The 23,624-nt window shown below is 47.8% G+C and overlaps 1 protein-coding gene across 6 annotated transcripts in view; it reads left to right on the top strand.

The window, feature by feature from the left end:
* PXYLP1 (2-phosphoxylose phosphatase 1) overlaps window positions 1-23,624 on the top strand; it is a 78,020-nt gene that overhangs the window by 37,591 nt on the left and 16,805 nt on the right. For 5 of the 6 annotated variants that reach the window (XM_060638800.3, XM_060638803.3, XM_060638801.3 and 2 more), the window contains 2 exons: window positions 15,237-15,395; window positions 16,249-16,375. In XM_060638800.3, coding sequence (XP_060494783.1) covers window positions 15,237-15,395; window positions 16,249-16,375 — 286 coding nt within the window. Of the gene's footprint in view, window positions 1-906; window positions 1,040-15,236; window positions 15,396-16,248; window positions 16,376-23,624 lie in introns of those variants that run through there. The other variant, XM_060638805.2, reaches the window with a different exon arrangement.

The raw sequence follows: 23,624 nt of genomic DNA, 5'->3' as shown, positions 1-23,624 counted from the left end.
AACCATGTCCTGTTTCCCTCTATACCTTAGGAGTTGCACTGCCAATGACACAGTAGGTGTTTCATGACTGTTTATTAAACGAATGAATGAGCTACACCTGCTCCAAAAAACAGGCTGATCCTAATTCCCTCTCCTGGTGCTGTGTACTTGAAGCTGACAATGTAAGATACTGGCATTTTATTTTTTATTTATTTATTTATTTTTGCTGTCACCTGCCTTCCCTCCATTATACCAGCTCACCCTGATGGGTGGGAGACAAGTGGTTGGCACCCATCACTGCCTAGGACGGCTCTGTGAGGAGGTGGCGTTTCTGTTGCCGTTTGAATGATGGAAAGAAGAGCAGGTGGTTCAGCAAGTGGGTTGTTCTGAGTGCACTGGGGAACGTGGGACAGACTTGGCACTTGGAATAAGTGGTTTGAAGTGAGGAGGCTTTGAGCAGGTTTCCCTGACACACCTCCATGTGACATACTCCATGCACACGTCCGGTACATGTGACAGGCTATCTCTAATACTAAAGACTATTAAAAATACTCCTTTTATCCTTCCAGAATAGGAAACGAGGTCAAGAGAGGGTGGGCATAGGAAGTTTAAAGATAGTCCAGATGGTTAATGAACCATAACATACGAATCCTTTCTAAAAAGACATGTGCTAGGACCCTCGGCAGTTTAATTGTTCATAACTCGTCATGAAAAATTTTTCCCTCCTTTGGTTGGAGAGGTAAGAGGGTACAATCAACCTTGAGTTTTATTCTGAGAAGCTGACGGGTCCCGAGACATGAATGTGGGTTACTTGTGTTTGCTGCGTTTCTTTTGCATGAGGTGGTTTCCACGTCACTGAATTGGCCAGTGTGTTTTGCTTATATAACTCTTCTGAAAGTACCTTCTGTTTTAGGAGAGCCAATTTTCAGCCATACTTTTTTTTAAGGAAAATTTTGCAGAGTAAATTAGGCTGCCTGGGTTTGAGCTCTTTATTCTTGGCTACATCGGAGTTCGGGAAGATATTAAGATATGGATGTTCTTACTGCTGTTCTACTTCTAGGTAAACTGTAACTTTGGAATTTACCCATTTCTGTGGAAATGGAGTTTAATTGCTTTATTTAATTGCGTCGCGGGTTGCTGGTTATTATGGTGTGAGGAATGGCACTAATTGATAATACGAAGGTATATGTTTGACTAACGCTTGTGTGTTCATTCCTACCCTAAATTATATGGACTTTTTTTCATCATTTCTTTTGACTAATTTTTGAATGCCAAATTAGCACACGTAACTATTTTAGGTAATATTTTTGAGGCAGTCAAACATAACGTAGGTTTTCTCATGCGTTAAGTGAACAGTATGGTTTTATTTGCTTTCTGCAATGATCACGTATTTTGTCTTGTTGATAGTTTTCTTTTTCTGGTGTTTTGAATATGGGAAAGTTATGACCCGGGTTACAATTTAAAAATCATGTTGTTTAAATAAGCATTTCTTCCTCTTGGTGCAGAAAGTGGGTCTGTGAACCCGGGTATGTTTATTAAGTGCTTATGTGTGTTGGGCATTTTTCTACAGTGTCGGGGTGGAGGTGGCATGGAAAGGATATAAAAAAGGTTAAGACACAGTTCATAGTTTCTCAGAATATGTTTCTTTTAAATGGCGTTAATGCTAACAGCCTCTAATGAAAATCATTCATTTTGTATTTCCAAGTCCTTGATGCTTTTGAATTTGGAAATAGGGAAATTCTGAAATTCCTGATGTTTGAATTGTAGAAGGGAACAAGTAAGGCATGCCTATCTTTAGTTCTGGTTAAAATGTTTACAAGTGGAAAAATTACTTCTCAAATTAAGGCACTCCGTTAGTGCAACTGGGCAAGAGGACCAGGACGTGAAGACTTGTGAATGATTAGTTATTTTCTAATCATTAGTTATGTTAGATTAGATTAGTTAGATTAGTTATATTTCTGCTCTTTGTGCTCTTTTGTAATCGTCCATTTTCTTGCTTTGGCTCAGCCTTTCTTTAATTCTTATTTTATGCTCATTTCACCATGTTCCACCCAGCATTCCCAAGATGGCAGTGTGACAGGAGTGCGCAGGCTCTGGAATGACAGCCTTGGATTTGAATGCTGCTCTGACACCTACCAGCCGTGTGCCCTTGGGCAAGTTCGACTTCTCAGAGCCTGTGTTTCTTCTGTAAAATGGAATTAATTGCTGCTTTGCAATGCTGGTGTGAGAACAGACACCTTGCAGGGAAACCCTTGGCTTATGGAAGCATAGTCAGTGTAAACCTTTTAAGCAATAGCACGGAGTCCCGTTACCACATACCATCTTCAGGAACCAGGGCTCTTGGTGTCCCACAGGCTGCCGAGCCTTGTGACCTTTTAACCACTTGTCAGGGAGGAGGCTTTTGAAATATATCTTACATTTATTTGGTTTTGATTAGACTTCATTGGCCGAGATAGCAACCAGTCTACACTGGGCACATGGCACCTATATCTGGGGGCAATTTTCCTGGGCAGAGCCCCAGTTGACCAGAGCAGATTCTGAAGGAAATTCCGAAGACGGATTAGAGGTTCAGATCCCCAGGCAGAAGAGGGAAAGTTACCTGCAGTCGTGAAAGCCAGGGCTGTCTTCAATATCTGAAGAACCTTTTCTGCAGGAGTCACACCTGTTCTCTGTTGGCCCAGGTGACCATGGGGACAAATTCCAGTTAGGCAGAAGGTGGAACAGCCAAAAGGTCAGTGTCATACAGAGGTGGAATGCATAGTGTGCAAATTCTGGAGCATTGCTCTGCAAAGAGGAGAATATTAGGTCATTGGGCCTGATTAAGGTCTCTTAAAGCTTAGAAGTTTCATGAATTTTACCTTTTTTGGTTGATCCAGTGCCATGAGTATGTATAACTTTGTCCTTCAGCAAATGTTCCTTGAGTTTCCACCACGGGTTAGATCCTGGGCCGGTAGCTTAATCCCTCAAAGGCCACAGGAGCCATTTGTCTACTGGAAGAGAATCATGACAGACACTTGGAATACAGATTGCATTGTGCTAACACAGGTAAGAGGCGATACCATGTAAGGTGAGAGGGGGTAAGAACATGGCTAAAGAGTTAGACTGCCTGGATCAAATCACTGTCCTGCCACTTACCAGCTAGGTGATCTCAGCCATATCATTTACCCTCTTCATACCTCAGTTTCCTCATCTGTAGAATAGGGATAACGATGGTTCCTATTTCATAGGGTTAGTAGAGGATTAAGTGAGGTCATGTTTATAAAACACCTAGAACAGTGGCTGGCGCATAGTGATTGGTGTAAGTATGTTTGTTAAATAAAATGGATTAGAGATCATTTATGGCAGAGTGATATGGGAGGATAGAGGACGAGAAGCTAATTTAGACTGGGAGTTCAGGGAAGACTCCCCAGCAGAGGTGACCTCCTTGAGGGATGAGTAGACGTTGGCCGTGGAGGAAGGTGAGAAGAGCATTCCTGCAGATGGAGATGGTGTGCAAAGGCAGTGAGAGAGCAGGACCAGTTTAATCACCTGTGTGTAGCTATTAACGTGGACAAAGGCTGGGGCCACCTCCATCCCCACGTGACGTCCTGAAGGCTGTGGGGAGCCACTGAAGGAGGGAACACACCAGCATATTTATGTCTTGGAAGGACCACAGTCTGGGATAGTGTTTGCCAAGTGTGGTCTCCTGAGCACCTTGAGCAGACTGGACCTGGGGACTTGTAAAGAGTACATATTCCAAAAACAAAAAAAAAGGCACAAAATTCCAAATTTTGACAGGAATGGGACCCAGAAATCTACATTTTTGACAAGTTCCCTGGGTGAGTCTAGTGAGCACAAATTTTGGACACTCCCTGTTTGGAGGCTGATGGAAGCACGAAGCCGGGAGGCAACTCAGGCCATTTCACCTCCATAAAAGTCTGAGGGTGGCACCCTGAAGGTGTTGGCCCAGGGAAGAAGAAGCAAAGCCAAAACAGCAGGTGATGGGTTGGTAGAGTGGGTCACGGCGATGGGAGAAGAGGGAAGACCCCACCAGGACACACGGGAGTCTGCCTGGGGTAGTTCGGTGAATGCCTTATTCACTAATCCATTCATGCGTTCATTCACGTAAACATCTCATCTCCCCCTGGGTTAAGTGTGCCAAAGGCCCATGACATGGCCTGCCCACAGCATGGCCTGGGAGGTAACCACGTGGAGCTGATGGCTCCATGGGACTGAATAAGGCCCAGACAAGTGGACAAGCTGGTCACAGAGCAGGACGGGTAGTTGGGGGGTGTCTCTGAGGTGCATGGAGGTCATTGGAGGTCCCCAAAGGCTGACTGGGTACTACGTACTGCTGGAAAGTGGATTTCAGGATCTGAGCCTAAGAGAGACTCTGTCCAGACCCCCTGCTGGGGCACTCTGTGTTCACTGTTCCTGAAGCCATGACTTGGAGAGACCAGGTCTCCTGGGGGCATGTAGAAGCCACTCCAGACTGACAGTTTTCTTTGGCCCAACCAATGTTTTCACATGTTTGCTTTTATTTATGAATGTTTTAGAACTTAGGCAGTTTCACCTAAACTTCCAGCCCCTCTTTAAAAAAAAAAAAAAAAAAAAAAAAAAAACACTTTCCAGCAAGCTGAGACCCATGGTCCCTTGCAACGAGAGTAGCTGGAGCAAGCAGCGAGGTAGGGGCCGCTCCCTGTGGGGGTGTGCAAGCTCTTCCTTTCTCCACAGTCTCCACTTGCTAAGCCCTGTCACCTTGGAGTTTGTGCCCTGTCACACAGGTAGAGGAAAGAGAGGACAGGGCAAAGATGAAATCTGGGCAGACAGAGGAAGGGAAGCCATGAAGGAGACAGAATGGCAGCAGATGGGGCGCTTGGGTGGCTCAGTCGGTTGAGCATCCAACTTCGGCTCGGGTCACGATCTCGCGGTGTGTGTTTGACCCCCGTGTCAGGCTCTGTGCTGACAGCTCAGAGCCTGGAGCCTGTTTCAGATTCGGTGTCTCCCGCTGTCTCTCTGCCCTTCCCCCACTCATGTTTGCTCATGCTTTCTCTCTCTCTCTCTCTCTCTCTCTCTCTCTCTGTCAAAAAAAATAAATAAACATTAAAAAAAATTAAAAAAAAAAAAAAGAATGGCAGCAGAGAGGTGGGGTTCCAAAGCCAAGGGAAACAGGTGGGAAGATGAGGAGCCTCAGCTTAATCACGTGTGTGTGCGCGCGCGTGCGCACAGTAGGCACCCCAGCCGAACCGGCTTAGTGTGTGAGTCATTTGTGTGTGCGTAGTAGGAGTGGTGGTGTGTACGTGTGTCTTCAGTAGTTTCCCAGGTAGCTCTCTTCCAGCAGGGCCACCATTTTCCCACAGCCTGCAGTCCTCACACCCCTTCCCCTTTTATATGCTACTTTGGTTCGATCGTCCTCTGGGAAATAGAATAACCAAGTTTGCTGGAACCATGTGTAAATTAAAAGAAAATTGCCTCTGAGGAGGAGAGTGAGGAGCCCCTGACAGGTGCCTGGGTATTGTGACATTCTCCTTGATTGTTCACACCCCGGCCTCAGCCTGCTCTTTGTAGTTGACTGTTGACATTCACAGCTCCCGCTTTTTTGCACGCACCCTTGAAGGTCTGGGGTAGATGGGGGTAGGGATTTTGCTGAGGCACAAATTTGGATAATAATAGCTGGGAGTGAGCTCCTGGCTGCTGAGCAGGCCTGGCCCTGCCAGCTGACTGGGGGCCTTGTGGTTCCCTGCCCTTCATCCTGAGTCCAATTTATGGAGGAAAGCGTGTGCCCCAGTGGTGTGTGTGAACTGGGGATTCATGAAGATTTTAGTGTTTTCATGACAAAGATTTGAGGATGCCAAGGGCCTTAGGTGCTATGTACTCTATTTTAAAAGCCACAGTAAGGTTCCTGCTAGGATTTTATTTTGGTGAATTGGAGTCAAAAAGAATAAGGAGTTAAATATGAGGGTTTGCATTTTTATCCTAAGTTCTGTTCATAATATCCCAATCTTGACATTATCACTAAAGTTTTACATGCAGTATTTTTAAAATTTCAATCCTTTTCTTGGAGACTTATTTTCTGTTTGGTTTCTGAGAGGTTTAATTTTGTTTTTTCTCTGAATGATTCATATCCAACTACCACATAGAATGAGTTTCCCTTCCTGTCAATACTGTTGAATTGACACACACATGTATTCCCATATAAAATACCATATGTACTTTTAGTTAATATATTATGGACAACCTTCCAAGTGATTACAGATGGGTGTATATGTAATCATGGTGTAATGGCTGCAGGAGTATTTACCATTGGACACTTCTGCTGCCTTCCCCCTGTGTGTGTTGTAAGCAATGCTTTCGTAAACATCTTGGAATGCACATTTCCATCCTCTCACCTAATTATTCTTTTTTTAAATTTTTTTTAAGTTTACTTATTTATTTTGAGAGAGAGAGCAAGCAGGGGAGGGGCAGAGAGGGAGAGAGAGAATCCCAAGCAGGCTCCATGCTTTCAGCACAGATCCCTACGTGGGGCTCAAACTGAACCGCGAGATCATGATTTGAGTCGGACTCTTAACTGACTGAGCCGCCCAGGTGCCTCTTGCCTAATTATTTTTAAGAGAAATTCTCTAAGATCAGAAACTAGGAAGGAAGGAGAGAAGGAAGGGAGGAAGAAATGAAAGAGGAAGGGAGGGAGGAAGGGGAAAGAAAGAGAGAAACAACGCCCCCACTCTGGAAATGCCCCCACACACATTAAATATGTCTATTTTTAGCTCATGGAAGGGCCTGCTATGGGATACTCTCACCCCTCCTCCAGTGTAACTACCACGTGAACATGTTCATCGCATAAGACATGTGACGAAAGTGGATTTGGCACACTTAATTTTGACACTTACCTACAGAATTTTTTCACCCACAAGGAAGGGAATCTCATTTTAGAGAAGAGGAGACTATCAGGGCTAGCCAGTAAGACTAGAAAACGTTAGCCAAAGTAGCCAGTGAACTTCGGAGCATATCCGAATATGCCAGGACTGTGTGAGGAGAGGAACAAAATAGGAGAGGAAAGCTGCAGGGTGTTTACATTGGAGTAACCGCTGGATGGAGGGGAGCCAAGGACACAGTGCAAGTTTGCCCAGGTGGAGTTTACTCCAACTGCACTGATGAACTTGGGCCCTGCTCCCTGTTGCCTTGGCAACAGGGCACCTGCCCCAAGCTGATGACATTAAAAACCCCCAAAACTCAAGAAAGTCCACAGTGGCATGAGATAAGTCATAATCAGAGGTGGAGCCCTGTGATCTTGATGGCAGCTCTGCCCCAGGGGAAGGGGAGGCTGGGTGGTTTAAGAAACTACCAGGAATGAAGTCTTGACAGCAGAATCTGAATCTGGCATATGAGGGTGAAGTCAGGCTGCACCCAGGAAGAACTCTCTGACGGTCTCACTGTCCACACACAGTGCCTCACCCGCCTGGCAGAGCCAGGTTGCCCCCCACCCCGGGTGGGAGGGACAGGGAGTCGGCCATGATGTGTGGCCCCTCTCTGATATGTCTGGCTTGGGCTGCAGCATCACGTCTTGCGCCCCACCCCCCGCCGCCTCCCTTCCTGTCTTTCCTGTATCATCTGAGGGGCTGGACCCCACTGCCCAGGGGTCTGCCTCTTGGAGAATCTGGAACCCAGCCAGAGTTCTGCCTCTTCCCAGCCCCAGGTATCCAGCAGAGGAAGGGCTGGCTGGTCATTCCAGGTACCTGAGGGCACAGGTCCCTCCCTTAGCATTGTCTCTCAGTGAGGGGGGCTTCCCCAAAGCTCTCCCTCACCCCTGGCCATCTCTTCCTAGTGACCCTTCCCACAGACAGACAACCAGCTGCCTTCCTGCGCAGCTGGTTTGTTGGCCTCATTGGGGTTTAGTTTCCCTCTAAAGGTAGATCTTTGAGACAGAAAACTTACTTGTTCCTCTTGAGGGGAAGAGGAAACAATGTCCTTGGGCCTTAGTGACTCTCACCAGAGCAGGGATAGAAGCATGGATTTAACCTCTGGCAGGACATCCAGCCACACATATGTGCTAAAATGTAGACTGTGGGTTGTTCTAGGTGATTTTCACTTCTGTTTATACCTTAGTGTTGAATGGCTATTTTAGGATGAACACATGTTTATGTGAGTTGTACAGCTCCTTTTGCATTTTGAAAAAAGAAAAATCTCCTGTCAAGGGTGTTGAACTCAGAAACCTGTTTCCAGGCACCTAGGGTTGTTAGCCTGAGTCTGCAGATGTCCACATTGTCTCATTTCAAGGGTCCTTTGAACCCTGTGAACTGCCAGATTCAGAAGCTCGTGTATGCAGTCCTTTCTCAGGGTAGAGGAGCAGTAGCTTTTATCAGATTCTCAAAGGTGAGGCAGAGGGGATTCAGACTGAGAGATGGTTAAGAGTGGCTAATAGTTATTTTCACGGTTCTTTCTGGGAGCCTGTCCTTGGATGACTCTCCGATTTCTAGTTTCTGTCATGATTTGTCATCCTTTGTGCTTCTGTCATCTCATCCAAAGGACTCTGTTTGGGCCAAGCCAGTTATCAGTTGCCTCAGAGGAGAGTGAGGTTTCCTGGCCCCTCTGAGAGACCACAGCTGGGCTCACGCTCGGGCCATAGGGGGAACCCAGTCGTTGTGCTCTGGCAGTCCGTGGACTTAGGGTTCAGTTACCCATGTCAGAGGGATGTCAGGCAAGGAGGAATTAAGAGCTTGGGAACAGTCTATGACAATACCTCTAGCCTGATCTGATGTGAGTCCCAACCCCATGAGCTACACCTGCTGTGGTTTACCGGCTCCCTGAATGGGACCAGGCTTATCACTGGGACAAAAGCACTTACTAGATTCCTACCTAACGGTGGTTCACCATGAGACAACAAGAATGAGGAATGAAGAATGGTTAAGAATGAGGAGAACAGGAAAGGTTGGTTATATTGCAGCCCAAACTGGATAGGTCGGAAAGGACAGATTTCAGCTATTTGATCAATCTTGTCCATGTAAAATCCAGTCTCTCAAAGTAAATGTGGACTTGATTTTCACCTTGCTTGATTTCTACTCCTGCCTTTAAAAGTAAATGGCCAAAGGCAGATAACCGAACTGGTCTTTGGTTGTGGTTCTGTCTTATATTTGAGAATTACATATAGATATTTATATATTCAGTGCTGGGTAGAGGCACAATGGGCCTTTAGGACAATTTAGTGGATTGGGGAGCACTGAGGGAATTGTGGAAATTGCCTGTGGAGCAAATCATTATTTTCTGGCAGGCCAGTGAAGGAGAGAGAATTCAAGAGCCTTTGGATGATTGGGGAGTACAAGGACCAGGGGTATTTTAGCTTGTAAGAAGGTACCACCTTGGGGGCATATGGCTGGCTCAGTTGGTAGAGCATGCGATTCATGATGTTGGGGTCATGAGTTTGAGCCTCACTTTGGGCATGGAGCTTACTTAAAAAAAAAAAAAAAGGTGTCATCTTGGATATGCTGGATGTATTTAAAGGAGTCAGAAAAGCTCCTAAAATTGAGTAGTCGAGAGGAGAAGGGAGACTGGTTCATTGTGCTTCTGTGAAAGGTGTGGACACAGAGGGTCTGTATCGCTTCCAGATCCTGAGTTAAAGAGAGCACCTTTTAAGAGCCTGGAAGTAGCCAGAATAATCATTTCAAGGGGCCAGACATGCAAATAACATTTCTTATCCCTTGCCACACTGCAGGCACTATATGGTGTTCCACAGGCGAGGTCTTCGGTCATCCGTGCCACCACTGTGGTAGGGATGCCATTATCTTAATTTTACAGGTGAGGGGAATAAAACATAGTGAGGCAGGAACGTTTGCCCAAAGTCACGCGGCTAGGAAGTAACAAAATTGGGACTTGAACCCAGGTTTGTGACTCAGTGGCCCCCAGTCCCGTACCACCTGTCTGCAGTCAGAACCATGGGCAGCAAGGGTGACTGAGGACAGACTTCAGTGGCCCTGGAAAGGAGGAGCCCCACAAAAGAGGTGACTGCAGTCCCCCAGGGAGATGACCAGCCCAGGGCTGATGGTGAGGCAGGCCCTGGAGCTAGGAGGGTAAAAAGGAGATGGAGGGGCCACTCTTTTGGCCCGATGAGGTTCTCTGCCGCTGCAGTCCGTGGTGTAACTCAGGCAGCTGAGCCACTGGTGGAGAGGTGAGCCAGCACTTCAGCCCTGCTGTGCTTCAGTCCACGCGGACACCTCTGGGTCTGTGACACCTGGGCCTTGGACCTTCCAGGTGCCCGTGTAACGAGAGGAAGAGCTGACAAATAAATGACACAAGCACAGGGACAGTAGGGGACATCTTACAGCCCAGGGCCTAGGGTAGGGATGGCAGGAGGCCACCTGAGTCCTTGTGAAACTGCTCCTTTCATGTGAGGAAGCCTTTCTTTCCTGGACAGGGCCCTTATTGGCACAGTTGGCTAGACTCAGGTCCCTATCCCTGGACCCCAGTCAGCTTGGCAAGGGCGGAGCCCTGGAGGAGCAGCATGACAGCCCCCCATCAGGCCACAGGGTTGGCATGGGGGGAGGTGCCACTCCACAGAAGGGAGGGACAGGAGGTGATCTGGGTCAGGAACACAGGTGCGGAGGGGAGGCACAGTACTCAGTCAAGTCAGATTTGAAGCACCTGTAAAGGGCTTGCATACAGGGGGTTAAGGCCAGACCTTGTGGGAAAAGGCCAAGTGTACAGGTAGATTTTTATTCTCTGCCCTGGGCCAGAGCCCTGATATGGGGAGATGAGCTAGAGACCATGGGCATTGGCTTGGTGCCCTCAAGGAAGGACACTAGCCTGTCCGTATGGAAGTCAGAGTGACTCCCAGGTAATGAGCTGGCAGCAGACATCTGTCTGTGAGACTACCTGCTGATCCTGTGGATCACTGAAGTTGTCAAAGTAACTGAAGCGGCCTGAGGCCCAAGGCCAGACAGGGGCTTACAGCCTAGAGGCCTGTGCTGGTAAGTAATGATCTGATCCTGACCCTGGGCCCTTATATCTCTTTTCTCTGCCCAGTGAGACACTTCATCAAAAGCAGAGAGCACAGTCCCTGGCTCAGAGCAGTCCTCCAGCTCAGCAAGCCATTTATGGAGGGCCTGCCCTGTGCTGGTCCGATGGGCAGTATTATAAATGGGAAAAAGACATAGCTCTAACCCTCAAGATGTTTGGGGTGGCAGGTTGACAAACTGTGGACAGCCCTGCTTATGGGTACTGTGGTGCGAGCCAAGATGGCAGCAAGAACCAGGTGGGCCCATGGAAGAGGGATGTCAGGGTGGGATTCCTGGAGGGGTGACCCTGGGATCCTTATGGAGTTGGCCAGATTTGGGGGGCAGCGGTGAGATGAGGGTAATTAGATGTAAAGGGGGGAGTGTGGTTGAGAAACACCTGTGGTAGTGGGGACAGCTCTGAGCAGTTCAGGACAGTGAGAACCAGGTTAGGGGCGAGTATGCAGGAGGGTGGATCTGGGGGAGATGTCTCACCCCAGGCTTCTGTGCATCAGAACCTCCCCAACACGTCTAGTGTGTGGAGGACCCGTCAAAGGGCCCCATGTGGCCTGGCCCTGCATTCTGATGATTCAGGAAGGTGTAAACAGCACAGGGTGCTATCAGAAGCTAGTGAGTGAGGTTGACAGGCCCAGATGTCAGAGGAAGAAGCAGCAGATACAGTCTTTCTGGATGGAAGGTCTGTGATTTTTACCCAGTCTTTCAAACCACTGCTTCCCGGGGTTATGAATGAGTCATTTGAACCCAGCTACTATGGTTCCTTCTTATTCCATGGGCTGCTTAGGAAAAATACCACAAACGGGGTAGCTTTTAAACAACAGAAATGTATTACTTTCAGTTCTGGAGACTGGGAAGTCCAAGACCAAAGCACCAGCAGATTCAGCGTCTGTCAAGACCCGCCTCTTAGAAGGCATCTTTTCTCTGCAATCTCATACGGTAGAGGGGCAGGGTCGGGGTTACTCTTTGGGGTCTCATTTATAAGGATGCTAATCCCATTTGACCTAATCATCTCCCAAAGGCCTCACCTCTAGATATCATCACACTGGGGGTTAGGATTTCAACATGCAAATTTTAAGGGGACACAGACATTCAGTATATAGCAGTTCCCAAGTGGTAGCCCCCATAGGCCTTACCCTATGTGCTTACAGATAAAGTAGCAAACTGTGGGGACTTTGGGATGCCCAGGGACCAATGGCCCCCAGTCTCTGTGTCACTTCTACCATCATGTGTCCTTAGCTTCACCTGTCTCTGACCCAGACTCCAAGGGAGTGTGCCCACAGGCAGGGTTAAGAAGCCAGAATCTGGCACCGTTCCGTAAAAGATCAGAGTTAAGGATTGAGGGCTGCCGCACGGCCAGAATTGCTGGGTCATTAAGATGCTGCCCTCAGACATATACTTTTCTCATTCGCTTGCTCTGGCACAAATTCCCCCAGAGTAAATTACCTCCAGACACCCGAGCTGTGTGTTAGCAGTTCTGGCCCCTTCCAGGTGTGGGGAAGAACGTTGCTGTAGGACCAAAGAGCTAATTTTGAATTGGGGAAGAGCCAACTCTGTAGCTCTGTGATTGTTGTTTTATTGTTGTTTTAGTACAAGTAATACAAGTAATGAATGAAAATATGCTAATAACTATGCTGATACTATTCTGCTAATAGTGTATCAAGACATTATAGCAGGATACATATATGTCTATACATATCGGATATGTATAACATATGCTTACTGTGAGTATGTGTGTGTGAAATACATAAAACAATATGGAAATTTATGGAAAAACAAGTAAAAATACTTCTTCACACCCCATACCCCTGTTCCCCAGAAAAAACCACTGCTGTGTTGTCAGGATGTCCTTATAGACATTTTTTATGCACTTACATAATATGCTTGTAGATTCATACATTTATGGGGTTTTTTTTCTTATCTAGTGACTTGGTTTATTCACTTCGCTTCATTTACCTTTGATTCTTTTCCATTCTGTTTAGTCATGGCAGAATATTCCCCAATATGGATGCAGCATTCTGTTCTGTTCATGATGGATATTTAGTTGTTATATCCCTTTTTTGTTATTACAAACAGCACTGTGGTGAATTTCCGTGGCCATACCTGTTTGTGATTCGAATTGATACCTCTGTTGAGTAGCTTCCAAGTTGTAGAATAATGGGATCAGGGATAAAGCACATAGAACATTCTGGTGAATGCTGCCAAATTCTTCCAAAGGTTCCAGTTTCCACTGCCACCTGCAGCACGTGGAAGGCAGCTTCACACCCGTGCGGGTACTGACAGGATTATTAAAACGTGATATTCTAGTCTGTTGGCAGGGTGTCACATCCTGTTGTTTTATTTTGTATTTAAGTATGAATAATGTTGAACATCTTTTCATATGCTTATTGCCATTGGTATTTATTTTTCTGTACTTGGCCCGCTTATATCCCTTGCTGATTTTATGGTTGCAGGAGCTCGTATGCATTTTGGATATTAATAATTTGTCTGTTAGGCATGTTGCATATATGTTCCTTTCCTTTTGTTTATAACATTGGTTTGCCAAAGGGAAGTCTAAAGTATTTATTTAGAAGAATTTGTAGGGGCTTCTGGGTGGCTCAGTCCTTTCCGCATCCGACTTCAGCTCAGGTCATGATCTTGCAGTTCATGAGTTCATGAGTTTGAGCCCCACATCAGGCTCTGTGCTGACAGCTCAAAGCCTGGAGCCTGCCTCGGATTCGGTGTCTCCTCCTCTCTCTGCCCCTCTCCCTCCCCCTCTCCCTTCTTCTCCCCCTCCCTCCCACCCTCTCTCTCTCTGTCTCAAAAATAAATAAATTTTAAAAGAAAAAGAATTTTTAGAGTAAATTAGGGAATTTAAATGGATTTAGATTGGTGATTGGGTCCTGTTTTAGCTATTGTTCAAATGTATGTATGTATATTATGGTGGTGATTAATAAACCTTTTAGAAATGGTGCATGGGCACACCTATTTCTGTGCATTTTCTCAGTGGGTGGATGCTAAAAATGCCACTATCATTGTATAGAGAGTTCCAGAAAATCTGTGATGCTGCAGAGAGGTTCCCCATACACGGAAAGGTTGGAGACCATTGTCCCAGAAGATGGACTTAATCCGCTTATAAGTAATTCATAAAAGTCTGTTAATCAGGACTCATTTGATTGAAAGTGTCGAAAACCCAACTCAAAATAGCTTAAGCAAGAAGGGTTATGTAAGATGTATATATAACTGGGACCTCTAAGAGAGGTTCTGCCTTCATCCACATCATCCAGGGTCTCAAAGGATGGATATCCTCAGGTCTCCCTCCCTTCCTCCCTCTCCTCTCTCTCTGTCTCTCTCTCAGTCTCTGCATTTGTTGGTCTGCTTGTCTGTACTTAGTATCATTAGCTTCTACAGCAAGCAGAGGCTGTCTGAGGATGGATAGGTGGTTGGGCAGGCCCAGGTTTCCATTCTTAGAGATCATCATACAAAAGAGACCCTTTTCCAGTGTTTGCACAGCATCTCTGCCAAGGAAAAGGAGACGAATTGCCCCATCACTGTCCTCGTTGACTCAGTCACATGTCCACCCCAGCCAAGGGTCAGAGACACTGTGATTGACAGTTCAGCCACAACCAGGAGAGGAAGGAGCAGTTCATCAACAGAAAGGGGGATGCTAGCTGGACAGACTGCAGGACCCATGTATGACCTACAGAAGATTGGTAGGGAGAACCTGGCCTGGAGGCAGAGGAGTGAGCTTGAGATGCGGTTCCATCCACCACATATGCCTTAGGCAGCTGCCTCAGTCTCCCCCTGGGCTCTAGGCTCTCTTCTCTATAAAGTGGACTTGTGAGGATTAATGAGTGATGTCTGGATCAGGCTCTTGGGAACCTCGAAGTGCAAAGCAGGTGATATCAAATGAGATCTGTCAGACAACACATCTCGCACTTCGTAGGCACTCCATAGGTGATGGTTTTCCTCCCTGGTATTTCCTAGAATTCAAAGGGTGTTAGGAATGAAGCATTCAGTTTGCATGTTCTTCCTTTACCACCGTGAGTGAGGCGCCTTTCTCTGGGGTGGCCCACCCGTGGTTGCACAGGTAATTATTGGTCAGAAAAAGATAATGGCATTAAGAAAGAGGCAGGGCACATTTCCTGATGAGAAGCTGACTTCTTGCTGGACTAAAGCCACCCTAATGCTGTGGGAGAGCATAGTCGCTCAGTGAAAATCTAGCCACACCCTGGGCCCCTCCAGCCGGCCTGGTCCCTCCTGTGACTGCACGTGCCATGACCTGCCTTGCCTTCCTTGCAGTCCACCTGACCCCGGTCTCCACAGCTAAGAATGGAGTGAGTAGCAAGAGTCGAAAGAGAATCATGCCTGACCCAGTGACCGAGCCTCCCGTGATGGACCCCGTTTACGAAGCTCTTTTGTACTGCAACATCCCCAGTGTGGCTGAGCGCAGCATGGAAGGTAGGTCTGCCTGTGCCGCCTAACTTGGTACCCAGCACCCCTCTGGGAATTAGTTCTTCAAGCAGCATAGCGCCACGGTACGGAGCCAGACGGCCTGGACTCAAATCCTGCGGTTGCCACTAGGTCGTGCCCTTGAATGAGTTCCCAAGTTAGCTTCCTCCTCTGCTGAATGGGGGTAACCAGCAGTACCTACTCACAGGGCTGCCCGAGGCCTGAAGTAACTGTTTTGAATAGCACGTGGCTCAGGATAAGCCCTCTGCAAATGTTTGCCATCATGGTTTTCGGTGAGACACCAGAGATGGAAAGGTGGGCTTGGCGGGCTCTAGGGCATCACCCCCCCAGCTCCCCTCTTTTCCAGTAAGCTCTCTCAGGGCTTAGGAAATCCACAGGATGCTGGATGCTCTGTTGGTGCATTGTAGTAAACGTGCAGGAAACTATGATTTCTGTGTTGAGTTTTGCTTTTTCGAAAGTGTATCAAAGAATGATGTTGAATATTTTTCTCAACAAATCAGTGACCTGATTTGTTTCATGGAGGTTTAAAGCAGAAATCATCGTTTCCAGTACTTCTGTGGGCCTCCCCCTAGTCTGTGGATGTGAGGGAGGCCCCACGAATCGACATGCCCCCATTTCACTGGTCTCCAGCCCCCAGCCACACCCCCAGAGGCTCCCCGTTACTTCTGGAGGCCTGAGACATGTATAACCAGCCCTGTCATGTTCCTCCGCCTGCCTTGTGAGCCACCCCCACCCCCCAGCATGGCACCCTCTTACCATGGTCATCCCTCCCCACTTCTGCAGAGTGGAAAGGATCCACACTTCCTGTGCATTAACCAGGACACATGCTCCTCTCCCACAGGTCACGCCCCGCATCATTTTAAGCTGGTCTCCGTGCATGTGTTCATTCGACACGGGGACAGGTACCCGCTGTATGTCATTCCCAAAACGAAGCGACCAGAAATTGACTGCACTCTGCTGGCTAACAGGTAAATTGCACTTTTTCTAAAAGTCATTTTCAAGAATCTGTTCCCTCCGTCTCAGTCACAGTGCTGACTGGAGAATGACACAGGCCAGGAGTAACCTACACTCGCTGAGCACAGACCATTCGCCAGGAGCCTGATCTTTAGAACAATCCTGAGTGTTAATTGCCATTTCAGAGTTGCGAAGGAGGAGGCCCAGAGAAGCAAGGACACCTGTGTAAGGCCACACACAGCAGATAAGTTGAGATTTGGGTCCAGGCCTGTGTGAGGTCTGCTCTCCTCACCTGTGCTCTTCAGTTTGAGGAAAAGCTGGGACACAGTGCAGTGAACACTGGGCTGGATGTCCTCAGGCTCAGCTGTTCTCTTTGGGGGCAGCAGGTAAGTCCCTTAGTCTCTGAGCCTCCCCCTCCCATCTCTGCAATGAGAATGACCGTGCTGACCGTGCAGGGTCTGGGTGAGGAATGAAGTGAAATAACAGAGGGGAATGTGCATTACCAGCTGCAGAGCCATATAAATGTAAGATATACTTCAACCATTTAATTGTTCGTGGGAATAGAGACAGCACGTTCTTGATTGGGAACCCTTAGGGTAAAAAATAATTCAACAGAGAGTGGAAATTTTGAGTATAAAAATAGCACAGCTCTAGGAGTGCCTGGGTGGCTCAGTCAGTTAAGCATCTGACTTCGGCTCAGGTCACAATCTCACAGATCCTGAGTTCGAGCCCCGCATCGGGCTCTGTGCTGACAGCTCAGAGCCTGGAGCCTGCTTTGGATTCTGTGTCTCCCTCTCTCTGTTTCCCTGCCCTCCCCCACTCATGCTCGGTCTCTCTGTCTCTCAAAAGTAAATAAAACATTTAAAAAAAAATGTTTAAATGTTAAAAAAAAGAAAATGGCAGAGCTCTAAAATGAAATGACGAGAGGCACCTGGGCAGCTCAGTCAGTTGCGTGTCCGACTTCAGCTCAGGTCGTAATCTCATGGCTCATGAGTTCGAACCCCACATCAGGCTTACTGCTGTCAGCACGGATCCTGCTTCGGGTCTTCTGTCCCACCCCCCCCCCCCCCCCGCCCTTTCCCTGCTCTCTCGCTCTCTCTCTCTCTCTCTCTCTCTCAAAAATAAATAAAACATTAAAAAAAAATTTTTTTTAATGAAATGACGAGCCAGGCCTCTGCAAATGTGTCTGGGGGCGCACCACATGGCTTGAGATTTACTGAACGAGCAGAGGAGATGGAGGGCAGTGCCCAGTGGGGAAGACGTTATTTGGATGGAATGCTTCTGGGTGCCAGCCTGCCTCGGGCAGGGCTGCTCTGGCAGAACCATGGGTTGCTTGTCTGCAGCCAGGCCTGTTCTTTCTAGTGGATGGCAGTGTGGAGCCAGGGGTTTCAGGTTAACTATTTGCGCCTCCAGGCTTCTCACTGTCCAAGATCATGGGGAAGAGGGAGTGAACCATTCGATGTAAACACATCATGAAATACCATATGACTATAGGCTTCCATGCACTTTCTCCTTTCCTGCTGGAGGTCACAAAGCTCACAGCCTGGGCGCTTGTGTCATCTGTTGTGTATTTAGCAAGCATGGGTGCAGGTCCCAGTGTCCCGTGAGTTGGTAGAGCCCCAGGGTTGAGGCTGGCCCCTGTCAGAAGGCCATGCAGTCACTGGCTTTCTTCCCCCAGTCTCTAGCCTTCTGTGCCAACCCTTCCCCTGGGGTCTTCTGTACTGCTCTACCCACCTTTTGGCGGCCCCCCACCCCTGCAAGCCTGTGTACCTGCTGTTTAGCTTGCTTGCCCCGTCCCTGTGTGACCCACTCCTACAGCTCCTCAGGAGCTCCCCTGAGAAGCTGCCTCCTCTGTGAAACCTCTCCTGGTGTGTGAGGACGAGTTTCTGGTTGTATTGGGCACTGCCACTGCCTCACTTAAACTGAGAAGAGGGATGTATAGGAAGGGTCTCAAAGCAAAATATTTAATGACCAGACCTAAACTGGCCTTAGGACGAGGGCAAAGGTAGAGGCCACTTGCTGTGCCGGGTGTTAACCCTTTGGTTTCTGGATTGGGGGATTGGCTGGAGGAATTGGGTGAGGTGCAGGGAGGACAGCTCAGAGAAGGGGCTTTTCTCCACTGGCACAGACTTTGGATATCTGCCCTTTGAACTGCCCAGGAATGGACAGGAAAAGACCTCTGAGTTGGGCAACCTCAGGGCAGCCTCAGGGAGTTTGTGGACAGTTCCACGCTTCTACCCTGGTGACTCCCGGCTTCTGCTCCTCTTTTTCTGTCTGGGCTTCACATTCCCAGATGTGAGAATTTCAGTGGCTTGGCTCAGACCAGGAGTCTGTCCCCAGACCAGTCAGCTAGTGCTGCAGGGTCCCTGAGTACCTCAAGGCTCTGGAGGCTACCCTCGCTGTTCCTGGAGAAGGTACCCATTGGGCATAGCCCCCTGGCAGTGGGCAGGGCCTCCCCTTTGCACCTACATGCTTCGCAGCCTGTCTTCCGGCATGATTATCTGTGCCCTTCCCACATCACTGGCTCCTTAAGGGCATTGGGTCTTGCTCCTTCCTGTATCATTGGTGCCCAGTCTGAGCCTGGCATAAAGTAGGTGGACTAGGTTGGTTGCTGAGTGAATTCAGGACCTTGGTGAGAATCACAAGTCATAATTGCTAATCAAGTGCCTCAATTGATTTCAGCCTCTGCCCTGGAATCCTCTGAGGACTTTGTGACCTTTTGGTTGTAGGGAAAATCACTTCACCTCTGTGAGCCTCAGTATTCTGTCCTGGCACATGGGGACAATAGTCCATCCCTTGAATAGTCCATCCTCATGAAGTCTGACTAAGGGGACGGACTAAGCACTGAGCTGGTCATACTGAGAGGTTTACAAACGATGATGTTTCATTTACTGCAGCAGCCTGCAGGCCTTCTGGGGCCTGGCCTCTTTCCCACTCTGAGTGGTCATGGTCATGAGGCCAGGGCAGGTCCCAAGGTCCCTCATTCTGTCATAGCCAGGACAGGGCCCTCTGACAGGCCATTTCTGGAGCTCCCATTTGAGAGACGCTATTCTGGGGACCAGCTGCCCTGGCTGCTTCTGCCCTCATTTTCTCTGGCCTTGATCTTTTGGCCTACTTTTATTGAACATTCTGTATCTTTAAGAGCTGCTTTAAGTCTTTTGTGGAAAGAGGGTGGAGTATGCATGTTTAATTAAATAATGTCATTTCATTAATTCTACTTTTAAAAACATGAAGTTGACTTGTCATTATAAATACCCACTTGGGGAGCCTGGGTGGCTCTGTCAGTTGAGCATCCGACTGGCTCAGGTCATGATCTCACGGTTTGTGAGTTCGAGCCTCGCATCAGGCTGGCTGCTATCAGCCTATCAGCACAGGGTCCACTTTGGATCGTCTGTCCTCCTCTCTCTCTGCCCCTCCCCCGTTCACACTCTTTCCTTTTCTCTCTCTCTCTCTCTCTCTCAAAAAATAAATACAATATTTAAAAAAAATTATAAATACCCACTTAGAGTAAGAGTGAGCAGGACTCCCAGTGACAGAGACCCACTTTGAGCCTCTGAATCCCCTGAGACTGTGGGGTCTGGGTCACCAGTTGTGCCTGTGCCTTCCCAGGTGCTAGTTCAGCTTCAAGAATCATTAATTTTTATGGCATCTTAAAGGTGGTGGATCCTGGACTGTGTCTGCTACTTCAGTCTAGTGACAGGGTTTATCGGGGCCAGCAGGCAGGCTTGCAGTGAGCTGAGTAATCAGTGCCAATGTCGGTGCAAGGGAGCAGCCCCGTGTTTCCCTTCACGGTGACACATTCCATGGCTCTCCCGAGTCTTTGTAGTGGAAGCTGCCTCTTCACGAATGCCCTGTGCCTCATGACAAAGGTGCTGTTGTAACCCTCATAGGACAAGATTTAGCCAGCAATAAGGTTGTTAGCCATACATGTGCCATGTGTATTAAATGCTTTTTTTCTGCACTGAAGAATATGAATCAGATACTGTTTTCTATATTCAAGGAAGAAAAGAATATTCAATTCAACCAGTATTCAACACGTTATTTTATTATTTTTTTAAATTGTATTTATTTATTTTGAGAGACAGAGAGAGTGCACGCAGGGGAGGAGCAGAGAAAGAGAGGGAGAGAGAATCCCAAGCAGGCTACATGCTGTCAGTGCAGAGCCCGACCTGGGACTCGATCCCCAAAACCGTGAGATCGTGACCTGAGCTGAAACCAAGGGTCAGATGCTTAACCGATGGAGCCACCCAGGTGCCCCATTACATTTTATTTGAAAACATGTATTATGTGTCAGGTACCATGTCATGTAACAGGAGGTGACATGTGGGCAGGCACCTAAATAAGATGAAGGAGCCAGCCCTGTGCAGATCTGGGGGAATGGTGTTCCAGAAAGACAGAACAGCAAGTGCAAAGAGCCTGAGGCTGGAGGGGCTGCACATGTAGGAGAACAGTAAGACCAGTTATGTGGCTGGACTGGAAGACTAATGGGAGAGCGGGCTTCTAAAGATTCATGGAAGAGAGGCTGCTCCTGCCCCAGGGGGCCCACTCCCCTCTGAGAGACAGATCTGATGCCTAGCACATGGTGAGCCCTCGGGAAATGGTGGCCAGCATGAATGGTGACAGCAACGGCAAAGGTATTAGAGACAAAGAGGAAAACGTAGAAGCAGAAGTAGTTTTGGAACCATATTTAGGGGCACGAACCACAAGAGGGCAGCCTGACCCAGCTTGCGGCAGAGGGAGAGGTGGGATGCCAGGTCAGGGAAGGCCACCAAGAGAAAGGGACCTCAAGGGTGTGCAGGAACAAGTCAGGTGGCAGATGATGATAAATGATACCTGGGGCGGTGAAACCTGTGCAAAGGTGGGGGGAGGTGGACAGCTCAGCCCACAGGCTGGAGTGGAGAGGTAGCGAAGGACTAGGTTATCTGACACTTTGAATGCCCAGCTAAGGATTGTGGACACCAGGCGCGAAGGCAGTGAGGGAGCTGGGAAATGGAGGGATGAAATTATGAAGATCTCTGACCGCCATGATGTGGAGGATGGATTAGACGCCGGCAGTGATGTTTACGTTCCTGTGGGGACAGCGATCCAAAAGAAAGATTTCCCGCAGAGTCCGAGCCGGAGTCCTTAAAATGACCTACAAGGCCTCTTGTGCTCTTCCTCATCCCCTTGCCCTGCTTTGCCCTCCGCTGTGGCTCTCCTCACCCTCACTCAGCCTCAGCCACACTGTCCCTAGCTCTCCTTCCCACTGACTGTGTCCTCTCTGCAGATAGCTGTTCCCTGGTGGCTTTATGGCTGGCCAGTTCCCTCACCTCCCACAAGCCTTTGCTTAAATGTCACCTTCTCAGTAAGACCACTCAGAAGACTTCACTTACAATTACAATGCACTTCTTCCACCCAAGTCTCCTGGGTCCCCTTTTTCCCTGCTCAACGCATCAATGCTTCATAGCATCCGTTACCTTCTAATGTGCATGCATGCATACATGCACGCACGCGTAAACACACACACTCTCTCTCTTTCTAGTGTTCATTGTATGTCGTCTGTTTCTCCAGGCTCCTAAGCTCCCTGAGGGCAGTGTTCAATGCCGCTATATCCCAAGTGCCCAAGACAGTGCCTGGCACATGGGAGGAGCACGATTAAGTATTTGTTGAATGAATAAATGATAGAGGCTGAAACTCAGGGAGTGGCAGCAGAGTTGGAGAGAAGTCTTGGATCTGAGAGAAGGGCACCAGGTGGGGTCGGTAGGACTTAGTGACAGGTTGGATGGGGGTGAGACAGAGAGAGGATGGTGCCCAGATTTCTGATGGGGTGTCTGGCTCGTGGTGGTGCCCCTCTCTGGAATAGAAAATGCAGAAGGAGGAGGAGTGGGAGGTAAGTTATGAGGACAGGTCTCAGTGCTAAGTTTGAGCTGTCATCAGGCATCCAAGTGATCATTTCTAGAAGGTGTGTAGGTGTGGACTCAGGGGCATTGTCTTGCTGGAAGGTAGAGGTTCATTTGAGAGTTCACATGTTGATGGCAGCTGAAGCCGTGAGCTTGACTGGTATCACAGAGCCTATGGAGTGAGGGAAAGCCAAAAACAGTCCTGGGAAACGCCAACCTGTAACATAGCACAGAGAGAAAGGAGGATCCCGGGAGGAGGTGGTGACTGCAAACACAGTAGTGATGTTAGGAGAGCTAAGAAAGGAGAGAGTTTTAGGAAAGGGTGAGGGGTGAGTAATCACGTCAGTTAATGCACAAAGTTCCAGAAAGGCAGACTGAGAAAAGTATATTGAGTTTATCCTTGTAGAATTTCATTTCATTAATAATATAAATTCCTTTGCATAAATTGTAAAAATCTGTAGTATGAACTCACTCCAGTTTCTAGCCACATAAACGTTCTTGAATTGTTTTCTGATAATAGTATCACTGGTATTAAACCTGTTCTCTGTTTGTCTTACTGTTCTGTGCAGGACTAAGAAATTGCTCAGATTATAGCTAAAGCACAATAAATTTTCCCATGGGTGTGTAGATTAGCCTCAGGGTTCTGTCTCGAGCTTTGTGGCATAGAGAGAAGTGAATAATGCATATAAAAATGTAAACAACTATTCTGGACGTGAACAGTTTGAAGCCTTAAGATAGTAACTCTTTTAATTCTTCCAGTTTTCAATATGAAAGCTGATTTCCAATGAGGCTACAATGACATGAGTTTTTCCCGAAGAAAAATTCATCGTCACAAATATCATCATTTCTATGTTAGTCAGAGTAAGGCTAGCCTTTTGTAACAAAGAGACTGAAGAATGCATTGCCTCAAATAACAAAGAGGTTTATCTTTTCCTTCTGTGAAGGTCTGAGATGAGTGAACCGGGTCATAGGACGGGACTCCACTTGGTCATTTAGGGCCCCAGGTTCCTTCCAGGTCATTGCCCCCATCGTGCCCTAGGGATGTCTACATGATTGAACTAGGACTGCTGCCATGTCTAAATAGTGGCCCGTGGGAAGGAAAAGAGTGTGAAGGGGCACCCCATGATCTGAAAACCTAAACCCAAAAGTGGGATACATCCTTCCATTCCATTGGTGAAGAATACCATGTGGCTCTACCTAACCACCAGGGCCTCAGACATGGGATCTAACCAAGTTCCCAAGAAGAGGAGAACAGATTTTAGTGTACAACTGTTAAAAGAAAAAGCAGAACCAGACAGTAGTAGTAGTAAAAACAGATTTTATCCAGGAACTAATGCAGTAGGAGAGCAGAGACCTTAACATAGAACTGGGCGCTGGGGCACCT

Source organism: Panthera onca, chromosome C2 (genome assembly GCF_046562875.1).
Source record: "Panthera onca isolate mPanOnc1 chromosome C2, mPanOnc1 haplotype 2, whole genome shotgun sequence".
NCBI classification, from domain to species: domain Eukaryota; kingdom Metazoa; phylum Chordata; class Mammalia; order Carnivora; family Felidae; genus Panthera; species Panthera onca.
This window is presented reverse-complemented; position numbering and strand designations above follow the sequence as displayed.